The 14,825-nt window shown below is 33.1% G+C and overlaps 8 protein-coding genes and 1 non-coding gene across 9 annotated transcripts; 4 read left to right on the forward strand and 5 right to left on the reverse strand.

The window, feature by feature from the left end:
- Positions 1-269: 269 nt before the first annotated feature.
- NAEGRDRAFT_65467 (uncharacterized protein) lies at positions 270-1,580 on the reverse strand (the record flags this gene model as incomplete). Its single annotated transcript, XM_002679298.1, has 1 exon — positions 270-1,580. The coding sequence occupies one exon, from the start codon at positions 1,578-1,580 to the stop codon at positions 270-272; it is 1,311 nt and encodes a 436-aa protein (XP_002679344.1).
- A 554-nt stretch (positions 1,581-2,134) lies between these two features.
- Positions 2,135-2,205, forward strand: NAEGRDRAFT_t204. Its single transcript has one exon. It is a non-coding gene; the product is annotated as a tRNA-Gly (tRNA).
- Positions 2,206-2,322: 117 nt separating this feature from the next.
- NAEGRDRAFT_32151 (uncharacterized protein) lies at positions 2,323-3,600 on the forward strand (the record flags this gene model as incomplete). The annotated part of the gene is made up of 3 exons (XM_002679173.1): positions 2,323-2,500; positions 2,541-2,776; positions 2,905-3,600. 3 exons carry the CDS (start codon positions 2,323-2,325, stop codon positions 3,598-3,600), a joined length of 1,110 nt encoding a protein of 369 aa, XP_002679219.1.
- A 55-nt stretch (positions 3,601-3,655) lies between these two features.
- On the reverse strand, positions 3,656-6,335 carry NAEGRDRAFT_79081 (uncharacterized protein; the record flags this gene model as incomplete). The annotated part of the gene is made up of 4 exons (XM_002679299.1): positions 3,656-4,885; positions 4,945-4,984; positions 5,114-5,552; positions 5,973-6,335. The coding sequence occupies 4 exons, from the start codon at positions 6,333-6,335 to the stop codon at positions 3,676-3,678; spliced, it is 2,052 nt and encodes a 683-aa protein (XP_002679345.1). The 3' UTR covers positions 3,656-3,675.
- A 178-nt stretch (positions 6,336-6,513) lies between these two features.
- Positions 6,514-6,942, reverse strand: NAEGRDRAFT_65470 (uncharacterized protein; the record flags this gene model as incomplete). Its single annotated transcript, XM_002679300.1, has 1 exon — positions 6,514-6,942. The coding sequence occupies one exon, from the start codon at positions 6,940-6,942 to the stop codon at positions 6,514-6,516; it is 429 nt and encodes a 142-aa protein (XP_002679346.1).
- A 1,333-nt stretch (positions 6,943-8,275) lies between these two features.
- On the reverse strand, positions 8,276-9,662 carry NAEGRDRAFT_65471 (uncharacterized protein; the record flags this gene model as incomplete). Its single annotated transcript, XM_002679301.1, has 2 exons — positions 8,276-9,030; positions 9,182-9,662. The coding sequence occupies 2 exons, from the start codon at positions 9,660-9,662 to the stop codon at positions 8,276-8,278; spliced, it is 1,236 nt and encodes a 411-aa protein (XP_002679347.1).
- A 235-nt stretch (positions 9,663-9,897) lies between these two features.
- On the forward strand, positions 9,898-10,974 carry NAEGRDRAFT_47716 (uncharacterized protein; the record flags this gene model as incomplete). The annotated part of the gene is made up of 1 exon (XM_002679174.1): positions 9,898-10,974. One exon carries the CDS (start codon positions 9,898-9,900, stop codon positions 10,972-10,974), a length of 1,077 nt encoding a protein of 358 aa, XP_002679220.1.
- NAEGRDRAFT_79082 (glycosyltransferase) lies at positions 10,955-12,922 on the reverse strand (the record flags this gene model as incomplete). The annotated part of the gene is made up of 1 exon (XM_002679302.1): positions 10,955-12,922. The coding sequence occupies one exon, from the start codon at positions 12,920-12,922 to the stop codon at positions 10,976-10,978; it is 1,947 nt and encodes a 648-aa protein (XP_002679348.1). The 3' UTR covers positions 10,955-10,975.
- A 679-nt stretch (positions 12,923-13,601) lies between these two features.
- On the forward strand, positions 13,602-14,504 carry NAEGRDRAFT_65473 (uncharacterized protein; the record flags this gene model as incomplete). Its single annotated transcript, XM_002679175.1, has 1 exon — positions 13,602-14,504. One exon carries the CDS (start codon positions 13,602-13,604, stop codon positions 14,502-14,504), a length of 903 nt encoding a protein of 300 aa, XP_002679221.1.
- Between the last annotated feature and the right edge of the window lie 321 nt (positions 14,505-14,825).

Consider the following 14,825-nt stretch of genomic DNA (forward strand, 5'->3'; position numbering starts at 1 on the left):
AATTTTTGAACTGGTAGTTCACAAGATGTCACTACAGATTCTCGTGTTTTACAGTATCAGCAGGTTTTTTAGTTCGCTACTGGTTCGCAGTGAGTTGAAACCTTATTGAGTGTGAAAGTGTTTGTGTTGAATTAAACTCATTCCATGAGAGTTAAACTATGATGAATGGCATAGAATGTGTTCGAATTCGATTTTAGTAAGAATTCAATGAATTGTATTCCATTTTGGTCCACTTCCACAGCTTATTCCTATCAAATATGTGAGAGAGTTTACAATTTGTGCATATCATGCTCAAGGATATGCATCACAGTTTCAAGTATTGTTTGATCCAAATCTGTAAACTCCAATCCATATTTGCCTTTAACATAATTATTCGAAAAATGTAATTCCTTCCCAACCATTCCTCTCAATAAATCATATTGAGGTTTTGGTCCTGTTAAGTAAGCTCCTAACAATAGGATTTTATCTCCGATTGTATTTTCTAAAAATGGTATCTGAGTGGGAAGTTTCAGCTTCTTTTTTTCAAGAATTTGAAGAGCTTGTGGATATTTTGATATGGCCTGACAAATATCTCTTGTGCAAATTGTGTTATTGTGAACAATGACACGTTCTTGATTTGATGCCAAGTAATCATGATCTATGTAAAATCCATTTGATTGATCATTTACGGGTTTTGATGTTTTTTCCATGACTAGACAATGAGCTAGTGCAACATCTCTCACATCGACAGATGGACAGAATAATCTGACATGTGCTGGTATATCTACAATACTTGAAATAATTGGTTGCATTCCAATATTCTTTCTAATTCCTATTGATGGTCCAAACATGGTCGAAGGAAGAACTGCTGCAATTTCCAATTGAGTATTTGAAAATTCTCCTTTCAATAATTCAAAAGCTTCCCTTTCCGACATTGTTTTACAATAGGCATATGTACATTGAGTGAGAGATGCCTTATCATTCCATTCTGCTTCATCAAAGTAATGCCAACTCTTTGATTTATAATCCCAAAGAGCATCTGTTGATACTGCTGTAATGGAGGATGTAAAAATCAATCTCTTCAATCTCCTTGAGTCATTTCTCTCGTTCTGCTCCTTTCTAATTTTTACACATTCTCTCACTACATTTTTCACACCATTTACAATTGGATCAAAGAGCTCTGATTTTGGATCTGATGAATTTCTGGTGAGTGCATCATCAAGTGGACACGCAGTAGCAAACACTCCATCACAATCCAAAAATGCATTGTAAAAACTTCCATCTTTTGCCAAATCTGCTTGAAAAAATTGCAAATTATCATCCAAACCCTCCTGACAAGCAGCCTTCTTTATAAATTCATAATTTTCCACCTTTCCCAAATTCCTCACTGTCAAATTAACTGCATGTCCACGTCGGAGAAGAGTCATTACTAGATGACTTCCTAAAAATCCCGAACCACCAATTACACAATATTTTCTTTTTGAATTTTCTTTCAATGGTAAAGAGGTTTCTTCCATGTTGTTTGTTGCCAATTCTTGTTGTTGATTAATAGTGGTGATGTGATGTTGTTGAGAATAATCTTCGGGATAGTTTGTTCCCATTTTTTTATTAAACCTTCATAATTCGGAGTGCACTTATGTTGTGTTGTAATAAAATTAATTTATTCTTCAATGTAGTGTTACAACATTTAAGGTTTTATTAAAATAATAAAAAAATATTTAAAAAATGATACAACATGATCAATACTTTCATTATTTTGTGTTTCATTTGAATGGTTTATTTAAAGAATTTGAAATATTTTTAATATCTTTTAATTACAATAACATTAACTTATTAGAGGAAGTTGGAAATGAAAAATTTAGAGAACACAATTATGGCATTTTCAATATTGTTTTGGGGTTTCAAATAGAGCTTGGCATAGGCGAGGATCTAATTGTAGTTATTATGATTTATTTAATGGGAATTCGAAGAAGTTATCTGCAGAAGATGAGCTAAGGTTTTGAGTTTTCTTGTTCTTTGGTGTTGGGGATATTGTGATAATTTTTGAGCATGGAAAACACCGAACCCATATTTTATTTATTATATTTAAGTTTACAATAATGTCTTAGAATTAAACACTACATTACATACGAGTGAGATGAAATACACTCGATGAGCATTAGTAGTGTAACGGTATCATACCAGCCTTCCAAGCTGGTGACCCGGGTTCGACTCCCGGCTAATGCATCTCAATTTTAATTTTACAGTCATTCAATTAAAATATTGAAATTTTAAAAAAAAATGAGTGAAAATCATGATGAAACATTGACCAACAATTTGCTTGCATCGGAAGATGATGACAAAATGACAACTTCAACAGTTAATGCTGATAATGGCGGAGAACAACAAGATGATGAATATTTCCAATCTTATTTTGATTGTTCAGTTCATGAATTGATGATAAAGGATAAACCAAGAACTGATGGTTATTTAAAATCAATTGTGGAGAATGCTCATGTTTTTAAAGATAAAATTGTGATGGGTGAGTGATTTTATATATGAATTTATATTGAATTTCATAGATGTTGGTGCTGGAACTGGTATTTTGAGTTTATTTGCTGCTAAATATGGTGGTGCTAAGAAAGTTTATGCTGTGGAAGCAAGTCCTATGGCTAATTTTACTAAATTATTTGTTGAACATAATGGATTGCAAGATGTGATTGAAGTTATTCATGGAAGAGTTGAGGAAATTGTTCTTCCTGTTGAAAAGGTTGATATTATTATTAGTGAATGGATGGGATTCTACTTGTTACATGAGGTGAGTGGTTTTGGAGTTTGTGAATTTAAAAATGATTGAAATTGTTCTTCTTAATGCTTCAAATTATTGCAAATTTTAATGGAAAATTATGGAAAATTACGATGAAATGGAAAATGTTATTTAATTAGGGTATGCTCGACTCTGTTCTCTATGCTAGAGACAAGTATTTAAATCAAGATGGTTTACTATTCCCTCAAAAGGCCATTATTTACATGAGTCCATGTGAAATGAATAATTTATACAAGGAAAAGGTTAATTTCTGGGAAGATGTTTATGGATTTGATATGAGTGCAATCATGTCTATGGCCATGTATGAAATTTCCTTAAAACCAAAGGTTGACATTATTTCACCTTCTCAACTTTTGCTTAAAAATCCAATTGTTGTGAAGGAATTGGATTTGGGTAAAATTACTGTTGATGATTTGAAATATATTGATTGTGAATGTCACATTACTCTGGATAATATCACTGATGAAGAAGCTCAAACACATGTTCATGGATTTTGTGTATGGTTCGATGTTGTTTTTGAACCAAACAAGGTCATTCTCTCAACTAGTCCAGCTGCTCCACCAACTCACTGGAAACAAACAATTATTATGCTTCCTCAAGCTATGACCATTCCAGCTTCCAAGAAAATCCCAAAGACTACTCTTGTCATGACACCAAGTGATGAAAATCCAAGACATTACGATTTGTCACTCGATATTCCAGATGCTTTCAAAGAAGATTTTGAAGATGACGAAATGGATCTCAAAGATATTATTATGAATCAATACGCAGCAGAAATGGAAGATGTTGATGAGGAACAAGAAGAACAAGAATAAATAGATTCTGTCTGTTGAACAGTCAAGTAAGGCTCAAGCCCAAAAAGTGGTTATTATTATCAAAATTTTGTTGGTTTATTGGAATTTACTCAAATTGGAATATATTTCAGACTGAGAAATAAGAGCTTTGGACAAATCTAGAGTGTCAGATTGGTTATTATTGTCAGTTGAGCTTAGAGAAGAAGAATTAGGGATGAATGGATTTGTTTGTTGTTGGAATGTACTATTGTTGTTGTTGTTGCCTATTGTTGAATAATAATTCTGGAGATAGTTATTTTGAGGTGTCATATTATTCATATTGTTCACTTGTTGGTTTTGATAGTAGGTAGTAGTTGGGTTATTATTGTTGTTATTTGTCATTACGCCTCTATTGATGATGGCCAACAAATTATTGTATGCATTATCTCCACCATTATTTGGTACGTAATTACCATTATTAAAGTAGAATTGTTGAGCATTTTGTTGAGTTGGAGCATTATTGAATGTAAAGTTTTGATTATTTACAGGAGAGTTGATGAAGGTATTATTGTTTGGATAGGTAGGTGTCATTTGCATGTTTTGAGGTGGTGGAGATACATCATTCATCTTTCTCTTCTTTCTATCAATTTCAATAGCATTCACTTGATGTTGCACGAAATTGTAATTCATGTTACCCATATTTGAAGTGTTTGGCATACTATTTCCATATTGGTTATTAGTGAACATGTTTGGCTGTTGAACATTTTTCATATCCATTTGTTGTTGTTGTTGTGGATACAAATTATTATTGTTGAGAGTAACATGTTCTACGCTTCTCATCTTTCTCTTTCCATTAGAGTTGTCAACTTGCATTTGTTGTTGTGATTGATTCATAATAATTGGAACACCATTATTATTTGTAACAATTGTAGTTGGAGTAGAATTCTGAGAAGAAGAACCACCCTTAACTTGTGATCCTCTTCTTTGTGGAGTTTTACCATTGTGCACAACTGATCGCATTTGTCCCATGATGGCACCACTCTTAACATGTGTATTGGTAATCACTTGATTGTGGAATGTAATTGAGTTGTTTTCAGAACCTTCTGATTCTTGCATGGTATCTGAATTGTTATCGAAATTACCAGAAACTGCACATTTTGGATCCATTTTGATTTGTTGGATTTGCTTTTCAACATTGGTAATATCATTCTTCATGGTCATGATTCTATTCTCAACATTTTGTCTTTTAAGTGGATCGATAATAACTTTGCTTTGTTTCAACAACTTTTCAAGTAAAATATTCTTCTCATTAATTTTAGATTTCAAACTAAAGTAAAGTTAGTGAGAGGAGGATAAACATGTATTGAATGGCATGCTATTACTTACGATTGTATCTTTCTGTATGGCCATCTTGGAATACCAACAGCTGTTTACAAATCCAATACAAAACGGTTCATTATTCCAAAAAGTATTAAAGTTGACAAATTTAGAAAAGTAATTTTCACAAGGGGAAATTAATAATTGTAACCATGACACAACACGGGAAAATACTTACTTCTACAAACTCTCTTCAGTTGAGTCAATGAAATATTCAGCATGGCAGCCACATTCTTGATTGGAGTCTCAAAGTGAGGTCTCAACTGATCAACCGTAAATGTGATTGGAGTATATATGTTCTTAGCAGAATTCTCTTGATCATTAGGTGAGTTATTCTTTACTTCCTTCTTATTATTTTGCTTTTGTTCAATTGTAGCAGTACTTGTAATATTATTGTGGTTGAGTAACATGTGATCGATGAGTTCATGTGAAGGCATGTGAGATGGTATTATTGCATGTTGATGATGATGAATACTGCTGCTATTACTACTATCCATATCAACTACATGATCATTCACTGAACCATTGTTAGTACTTGATAAAAATTGATTAGGAAAACCTTCATTAGCCAAATCCATAATTTGAAAATCAATTCCCTCGAGAGCTTCATCTAAACACTGTTGATGAGTATTAATTGTCTGACTATTACTATTATTTGAGTTCATAATCAAATTAGAAAAGGAATTGAGTGAATTATCCAAAGATGACGAATCCTCCATGCCACTATGAAAATTGTTTACATGAAATTGATTTTGTTGCATGGTTGACGTTAGGCTATTATTATGATTGAAATGTTGTTGTTGTTGCTGATTATGGCTTGTATTACCTAGACAATTATTACCAACAGTATTATTATTATTAGTAGTATTGATAGTATTGATAGATTATTATTATTAGAAGTAGTTAATGTTGTATTATTATTATTATTCATAGAAAGGCTTGTTACTGGTGTTTGATGATGATGATGACAATGCGGCAGTAGCATTACCAATAACAGTACTGCTGTTGTTGTTGCTGTTGCTGTTATTACTACCTACAACAACATTACCTGAATGTTGTTGATAAGAGTTTGATTGCGCGCTCATCAATAACTGGTGATGTTGTTGTTGTTGTGGAGATTGGAAAGATTGAGTGGTGGAGGAGGTAGTTGAGTGGTTTTTTCCATATTCTTGTTCAAAGGCAATAGATGACTTTTCTGAGAGAATCAAATGATGTTGTGGTTGGTTATTGTTGAGGAGAGGACCTTCAATCAGTACAAGATTGTTACTGGAGGATGAATTAAAGAATGGATGATGATGTTGCATGAGAATGGAATGTTGTTGATTAGCAGTAGCAGAACTGGTAGTAGTTGAATTGTTGTTATTATTATTATTATTATTGGATGGTGAATTTGTTGTCATTGATTGTTGTTGATGATGATTAACATGTGATAATGATGATGATGAGGAAGAGGCTTGATTTGATCGATTTCTTATAATATTATTATTGGCCAATTCAGCTGTTGCAACTGCAGTTGTTGTGAGGTTATTAGTGGTGGAGACAATTTTTCTTCTTCTTCTACTTGTTGCGAATCTTTTTCTAATAGAGCAATGTCAATAATGAATGGAATGATTGAGTATTGTGAGAAGTAGTAGTAATGGAGGTATTTTGTGTAGCTGATGCTGATGGTAGTGCTTGTGCGTTAATATTATCGGTTGCAGAGAGACTAGTTAAACCAGAAAAAGTATCTATTCTCTCAGATGGGATTGTTTTGCGTTCAATTTTTGACAAATGACTGCCAGAATGAGAGTTGTAATTTAATCCTTGTGTAGTGAATGTAGAGGAATTTCTGGATTGTTGGTGCGATGCGGTATGTGCTTCTGATGGGTAAGTGTCGCTCACTGTCATTCCATCAATGGAATATGAGTGCCATGAAGGTTGACCAAAATTTTGATATTGCTGAATACTTTGGGAATTAATGTGCATGTTGAAATCTGTATTGTTATCCTCAGTTTCAAATGGGTACATATCGGTTGTTTCTTTGGTTAAATTCCTGATAAGGTTTCGGTTTGTTTCGTTCGGATTATTCATGTGTTTAGGATTAGATTTTCTTCAAATTAAATTACTTGTTATTATTAATCTATGTTAAAGATATAAATGTTGATATCAAAATGTGGAAAGAGTTGGTTTCGAATACTACTTTCCAATAACTATCGTTGTATTGAACTGTTTTTCTATGATTTGTTTTGAATGTTGACTGTAGTAACACAGATTGCAGGAGGATCAAAATCTTTGTGAAATTCGAGTCAATCCAGTAGGTACGACCTGATTCTTGTTTGTGGAAGAATTAAACAAATCAGGAACTGGTGTTAGAAACAAGTTTTAGATTTCTGTTGTTTTTTTTGAATGCACTCTCAACAAGGTAAAATATCTTGTAATTAAAATGTGGTGCGTCTCTGTTTGATTATTGTTGAGTTGGCATGACTCAAGTGCGGATGGAAACTAAACAATTCGAATAAAATGAAGAACAACATGAAAGAAAGGTTGGATGAGACGCCATCATTGTGAAATTTAAACAAATTGTATTGCATAAATTTACTCAAAAAGGGTTATTGTATGACAAGTGGAATGAACTATCACTGAGATTAGTTTGGATTCTCTTTTTTAAGATTACCGGCTTCTTGTTAGGAATTTGGATGATAAATTGTCTTATTGTATCAAGTCTAATTAATTGGTCATGAATGCAGTTCATTTTCATATATGAAAAATGTTTCTTGACAAGGGGTTTCAGTTACAGTTTCTGTTTCTTCACATTGTTACAATACGTGATAATATATTTAAACCTAGTCTTGTTTGGTTCACAGCTTTATCAAGTCAAGGCTCTCTATTTTCATATTTATGGCCCTCAAATTAGTTTCGGTGATTTTACTTGCCTTCCTTATCATGATTTACAATTCATAGTGGCAGTTGACTGGATGATTATCCTTCATTACTGTAGCACGGTGTTATCGAAATTTTAATTGTAGTGTACCAGGTTAATGTGTCCACACTACATTTCAATAATTAACAATTGGTAATGTGGTTTGTAACATTGGTGGCCGCTCTCACAAAAAGTACATTGTTATGTTTTTGATATTAGTTGCGTTGAGGCTTGAAAAAGACTTACTTTTATTGGACGATGATTACGAAGGGTTTTTAATATTGTAACTTTTGTACAAATCAGATTCTTCTCTGAGGTCTTTATTTGAAAGATTTCGGTGCGCAGGTTTCGTTCTGTGCTGTGTTGCACATGTGGCATAATTTATATTTGTTTCTTGCTTAATTTGAGAAATTATAATTTATTTTTGATGTTTGAATGCATTTAGAATGAATTATCTTCATCTACAGTTTTTGGTGTTTCAGATTGAGGAGTAGTGGTTGTTTCGTCTACAGTTTTTGGTGTTGTTTCAGTTTCCAAATTTGGTGTTGTTTCAGAAGGTGTGGTGGTTGGCTTAGTTTCTTCTTTAACATTTTCAGATAAAACCTCTTGTGGAGTTTCTGGTTTTGGAGTTTCAACAAGCTTTTCAGAAGATGGTTCAGTAACTTGTGGAGATTGAGTTTCTTCTTCTTCCTTAAGAGTGGTCAATTCAGTAATGGTCTTTTTTGGATCTCTTTCACGATTATATGGTTTGAAATGATACTTTGTCAAAAGGCATGAACCAATACTTTGGAATCTGGAAGAAATAAATGTTTGATCTGTTTCAACATTAATCTTGAAAACATCCTCATTATTTTCAAAGATTGAAATCATGGTATTGAATGCATGTGAATAAGTAGTGTCAGGTCTATTTTGTGAATATTCCTTAAGAGTCTTTTCAATAAGCATGTCAAATAATTGGTCACTTTTAACTTTCTTACTAACTTTGCTATTTCCTAAACAATCCACTCTGTAAGCTAAATTTTCAAGATGATCCTTTGCAATATTTGCAAATTTATAACCCAAAATTCCAGTACTATCATTACGAACACAAACTTGATTATCATGAACAATGTAATTTGGTGAAATACATGATTGAATTGAAAATAGAGAACATTCGGCATTTCTTGGACATTGTTGACATGGATACCAAGAATATTCTTCATTATTTTAAATTATTGAATATTTTAAAAAACATGTTGAAGTTGAATTTTAAAATTCGAATAGTATTTAAAAAATCACACCAAAAGGTCATTTTCAATAAATTCATTAAAAATAAATTCCAAACACTTTCGAATAAAAGAAACATACCATTACAATAAGGTCTATTTGATGAAACAAACAAAATTGCAACCACAGCAACAACAATTAACAAAATGGTTGAAATTTTCGAATTGGTAGATTTAGCATCATCAGAAACATCCTTCATTTGCTTGACTAATTTAGTCAACTCAATCACAGTTGCACTTTGTGATTCTCTCCTAGCAATAAACGCAGCTTTTCTCGGAGTAAAGCTTGGAGTTGAACGACTATCAGGAATATCTTCTTCATCATCAAAAATTGCTGATTTTTCATGGATTAAATCTTCTTCTTCGTCTGTATCGTGAAGATCCATCATTTCATCAACTTTGGCAATTTCTTCATCCGGAATTTCTTCAATTTCTTGTTGTTGGCCAATTTGTAAGAATTGATTAAAGGACAAGTCAGAAATTTCTTGATAAATTATTGCTGGCTTGCTTTTTGATGGGGTTTTGAAGGGACTGCCAAAATCATAGCTAGTTGATGATGACATTTTTTTATTTGTTGTTTTTTAACGGTTGGCAGGTGATTGGTGGGAAAGTGTGCACTCATTTGACAAGAAGTGTCCTATTATGTTTGATCTTTGAGCTTACGGAAAATCATTTACTTTTTTCATAAATTAGTTTAATTTCACACTTGGATTAGTATAGCTTAACACGAAAGTAAATAAAAACTTTCTTCATTTTCAATATTTAATTTTTATATGAATTTTTTTAAATTTAAAAAAAATGCCAATTTCTGATAAAGCCTATTTGGCCAAGTATTTGAAACCTGCTACTGGTAGCAGTGGATCTTCTGATTCTTGGATGGAGGAAAAGAAGAGAAAGGTTGAGAAGGATTCAAAGATTATTATTCCAAAGTCTTACGGAAGGGCTGATTCCGATGAGGAAGATGATGATCAAGTGGATGATGAACAGGAAGTGATGAATCAAGTTGGAGAAAAGGGTTCAACTGGCTCTTCTTCCGAACCATTAGAAAATCAATTAAAGAGGAAAAGACATGATAGTGATGATGAGGATGAGGATTTATCACCTGTGAGAGAACCTGTAGTAAATAGGAATGATGCACCTTCAAAGAGGAGACATGATAGTGATGATGATGAGGATTTGTCTCCTCCTAGGCCATCAAAAGAATCAGTTGTACAGAAAAAGAGGCATGATAGTGACGATGAGGATTTGTCTCCTGTTAGAGAGCCTGTTACGAAGAGAAGACACGACAGTGATGATGATTTGTCTCCTGTGAGAGGTTCTACACGTTCGGAAGCAAAAAGTGATGCACACAGTACAGCAAAAGAAACTAGTGAAAATCAAACTGTCTACAGACATCCTGAAACAAAGAAAATTATTACTTTTGAGGAATATTCAGAACTCATGAAAAAGAAAAAGAGACAAACAAAAAAGATTACACAAAATGAAATTACATGGGCTAAAGGATTAAAACAGCAGGAGGAACGTCAAGAAATGATATCAGAGTTTGATTCTATCAAGAGTGGTGAATATAAACCAATTTATGAAACAGATTCTTCATACAATCAACTATTGAAAGAACAATTAAAAGAAGAAGATCCAATGGCCAGATTAATTACTGAAAAAAAGAAAAACCAACAAGATTCTAAAAAGTCAAAAACCAAAAAGAAGAAATTCTATGATGGTCCACATCCTGAAAATAGATTTAATATCAAGCCTGGTTGGAGATGGGATGGTGTAGATAGAAGTAACGGATTTGAAAATCAATATTTCAAACATATGAACAATGTTAAAGACAGAGAAGATAGAGAATTTTTGTGGAGTAATGCTGATTTATAACTTAGTTCTTTGTTGGAATATTTCTTGCGAATACTGCATATTGTCCATAGACATTAGTTTTAGTACTATAATGTGGAATATAGAAAGATCTAATGAAAGCTGGAGATTGATTAGTGTCCAAGAATGGAGCACTAGAAATAACTCTCCACTTATCTGACTTGGAGTATGTTTCTTCTTGTTGATCTGGAATTTCAAAATCTACAATATAATGACATTTGCTTTCAGGAATATATCTGTCCATTTCTTCACGATTTTCATCATTCATAGTTGTTGGAATAGAAGATGTTGGCTCAACCTCTGCAAAATATTTTGGAAGTAAACCAGAGAATCCTGACTTTAAAAATCTAATTCTTACATCGAACTTATTTGATGATGGTAAAAAGAATGAGGATGGGAATCTATACCATTCCTTACCAACACAAACATTAACTGGAATATTGGTCTTATTCATTGGAGCTGATTTTTCAAGTGTTAAAAGTTCTGCATGGAGATCAGCATAAACCTTGAGAGGTGCTTGGAAATTTCTAACATTAGCAATTGATCTTGAGAGACCAAGAACTACAATGGCAATTACAATGAGAATGGCCAAAAGTAAAGAAATAGTTGATCTTTTAACACCAACAGCACCCATCTTGTGGTCATCAATACGTTGGAGAGGTTCATCATTGTAATCACGGAGAACTGCAAGTGTAACATCAGCAGCACCACCCTTGAAAATAAGCATGTCAATAATTCTCAAAAACATTTCAATTGTAATTGATGAAGCCAAACAAATGATTGGGTAAATGACATACATGAATCTTTCTTCCTTGTGTGGCAATGAAGAGAAGAAAGTGAACCAAATGTAAAATGGAGAAATGAAAATAATAGATCTATAGTGAATGTACCATCTTTGAGGAGCTCCTAAATAAGCAGTTTGTAATTTAGATGGAAGAGATGAATGCCAACTGTTGGTAATAAAATAGTGCAAAAGAGCAATAATTGGTGTAGCTAAAGCAAAGAGGAAAGCAACATTGAAATTCAAAATCAAATTCTTAAAGTAAAAATTCCAAGGTTCAACTCCAAACCTTTCACTTCCTTCACCCTTATTGTACAAAACAAGATTGAGTGGAGTAAAGAATAATCTCTTATAATAGTAGAAGTCAACAGCAATGGTAGCAGCAATAATTACAACACTGATTTGAATAGCAAACTTTAAAGTTCTCCAAAATCCAAATTTGTGAATAGTATCAATAGCAACTGGTAATCCACAAACAACACTGAATGGCCATCCAATAATTACTGAAGATCCAATAAACAAAACACAGAAGAAATATTTAACATATCTTTCACCATCTGTTGTAGCAAGAGAGTACCAACTTCCGAAAGCAAACATAATCATATACATTGAGAATGTAGATGGTAAATAGGAAGCTGATGAAATGAAAATACCAGGAGATGCCAACATGGTGACAATTGTCAACAATGTAATTCTACTTCCGAATCTTTCATAAATTCCCTTTGTGAAAATAGTTTGAGAAAAGGCACAAACAAATGCAAGTCCAATACGAATAGCATAAAAAACATCAATTGAAGAAGTAAATCCTAACAACATTGCAATTTTTCCTAAAGCTGCATGTCCTAAAATATAAATATATGAACGGAGAGCAAATACTGGACTAAATTCCCAAGTTTGCAATCCCTTTCCAAATAATATTAAATGTGTAGGTTCCCAATAATTAAAAGTTTCATCACAATCACTGATCGGCATTAAATAAGCTGCTAATAAATCAGTCAACAAGTAACAAAAGAAAATATAATTTAAAGCCTTCAAAGGTAATCTATATTCATCGACAGCACTTTCCGTCAGAGAAACATTTGGTGTTGGTCTCAAGTGAATACCACCAGCATTGGCATTCAAAGTAGGAGCAGATGAGGTTTTGGCGCTTCCTGATGATTTCTTGCCCATTTTTTTAATTTAACTATTTAAATTCAGTTCCTTGTCTATGCAGTGCGTTTATTTGTACAGACGAGAAAATTGTTCTTATTAGGTTTAAGAAAATACATAAAATATTTATTAAGTTACCCAATGGAACAGAAGAATATTGAGGTAATATAAATTGTAACAGTTCAACATTAAGTGTGCACATCATTAACAATTATAGAAAATTACAATAGTTACGCATCTGATGATGCTTTTGCGTTTCAGTCGAGCTGCGAACTAAGTGTTGTACTACACTTGCTGAGTTGGAGTGAAGGTTGATTCAATCAATGCAAATTCATTCTTCAATAATTTCCCTCCAAAATTTACTCCCTTAACCGACCTTTCTTAGAAACAAACAAACGTTAAGTTTTAAAATATAAAAAAAATGTATAGAGCAGAGCCTTCTCAAAATCATCTCTGTACCCGTGCAGTCAGAGAGAGGAGTTATAAAAAGCATAGGGATGCTTTAGCAACAATTAAACCTTCTATTGATAATTCTTCTCCGAAGTCCTTCCCTCACTTGAAATCCAATTTGAAGAAGAAGCAATTGGAAAAGGGTACGTAATTTTAATAATTTACAGTGAGCGTTATTAACAAGCATTGTTCATTATTTACAGAGAGAGGTGATCAAATAGGTAAAGACAATAGAATTCTTGTAGATAAGATGACAGAAATAATGGGAAAACACTACCTAGACAATAAGAATAATAATCTCAAGTTTGTCGGTAGTCTTAATTCCGATAAACGAAGGAGGGATCTTAAAAAGATTACAGAGGAAAACTCTGCAATCCTTAAAAGAATTCAAACCAAACAACCTGTATACAACCATTTGAAGTGGGAACAAGAATGGAACAAATCCAGAAAGTGGATGAACGATAAAACAACTGCACTTCAACCAATCAATCAAGGAGCTTACTATCCAATAAATACATCTGTAAGGAGGTCAAAGTCATTTGATGAGGACGATTTTAGTGATGAGGAACCAGAAACAGTTGAAGTTTATGAAGGTAATAACCAACAATTTGAAGAAGATTTCAATCCAAACGAGGACTTTGTTGACCAACCAAATGAAGGAGAACAAAGTAATTTAGAGAAAGAACCTGAAGAAACCAATCCTGCAGAAACTGAAGATTCTCAAGAATACGAAGCTTCTTTGGCCACTTTTGATTATGCAGACGAATCAAAGGTGGACTTGAATGAAACTATCGAGGAAACAAAACAAGAATCAAAACAAGAAACTACCACCACTACAGAAACCACTACTACTACCACAACAACTACAACCACCACAACCGAGGAAGTTAAAACTGAACGAATCTCTGGAAAGTATAAGGAAAAGTCTGGAAAGATTTGGGCTGTCACATCTTCCACTGCTTCAACATTTGAGTTGTTAAATGAACAGGACGGAAGAAAGGCTGATGGTAAATATACTAAGGATTCCTCAGGAAATTATTCCATCACTTTTACTTTCCATGACCCTAGTGGTGACTCTATTTTGAACTCTGTAACATCAAACCTTAAAACTATTCCACTCAGTAATGAAGACGCCTTCACAAAAGAAGAATAAAGAGAAATTACAGTGGTTCCTATGTAATGGTATCTATGGAAAGTTAATTTAATCAGGTCGTAGAACAGATTCTTAAATGCCTTATTTTACATCTGTTTTAAACCATCACAACCTGAAAAAAGATAATGTATTGGAGTGTATCCAACAAGTCCTAAACAGCCGTTATCGTGCTCAGTCAATTAGTCCACAACATTAGAAAGGTAATTTGTCTTGTTCTTTTTTTCTCAAGTCAATTACCATTTTCTTGGTGTTGAAAAATGATCAGTTGTGAGTCAATTTTTCCCTAATGATACCTAACCTTGTCCACATCATTCAATTTTT

This window comes from Naegleria gruberi (genome assembly GCF_000004985.1).
Source record: "Naegleria gruberi genomic scaffold NAEGRscaffold_14, whole genome shotgun sequence".
Lineage (NCBI taxonomy): Eukaryota > Heterolobosea > Eutetramitea > Acrasida > Naegleriidae > Naegleria > Naegleria gruberi.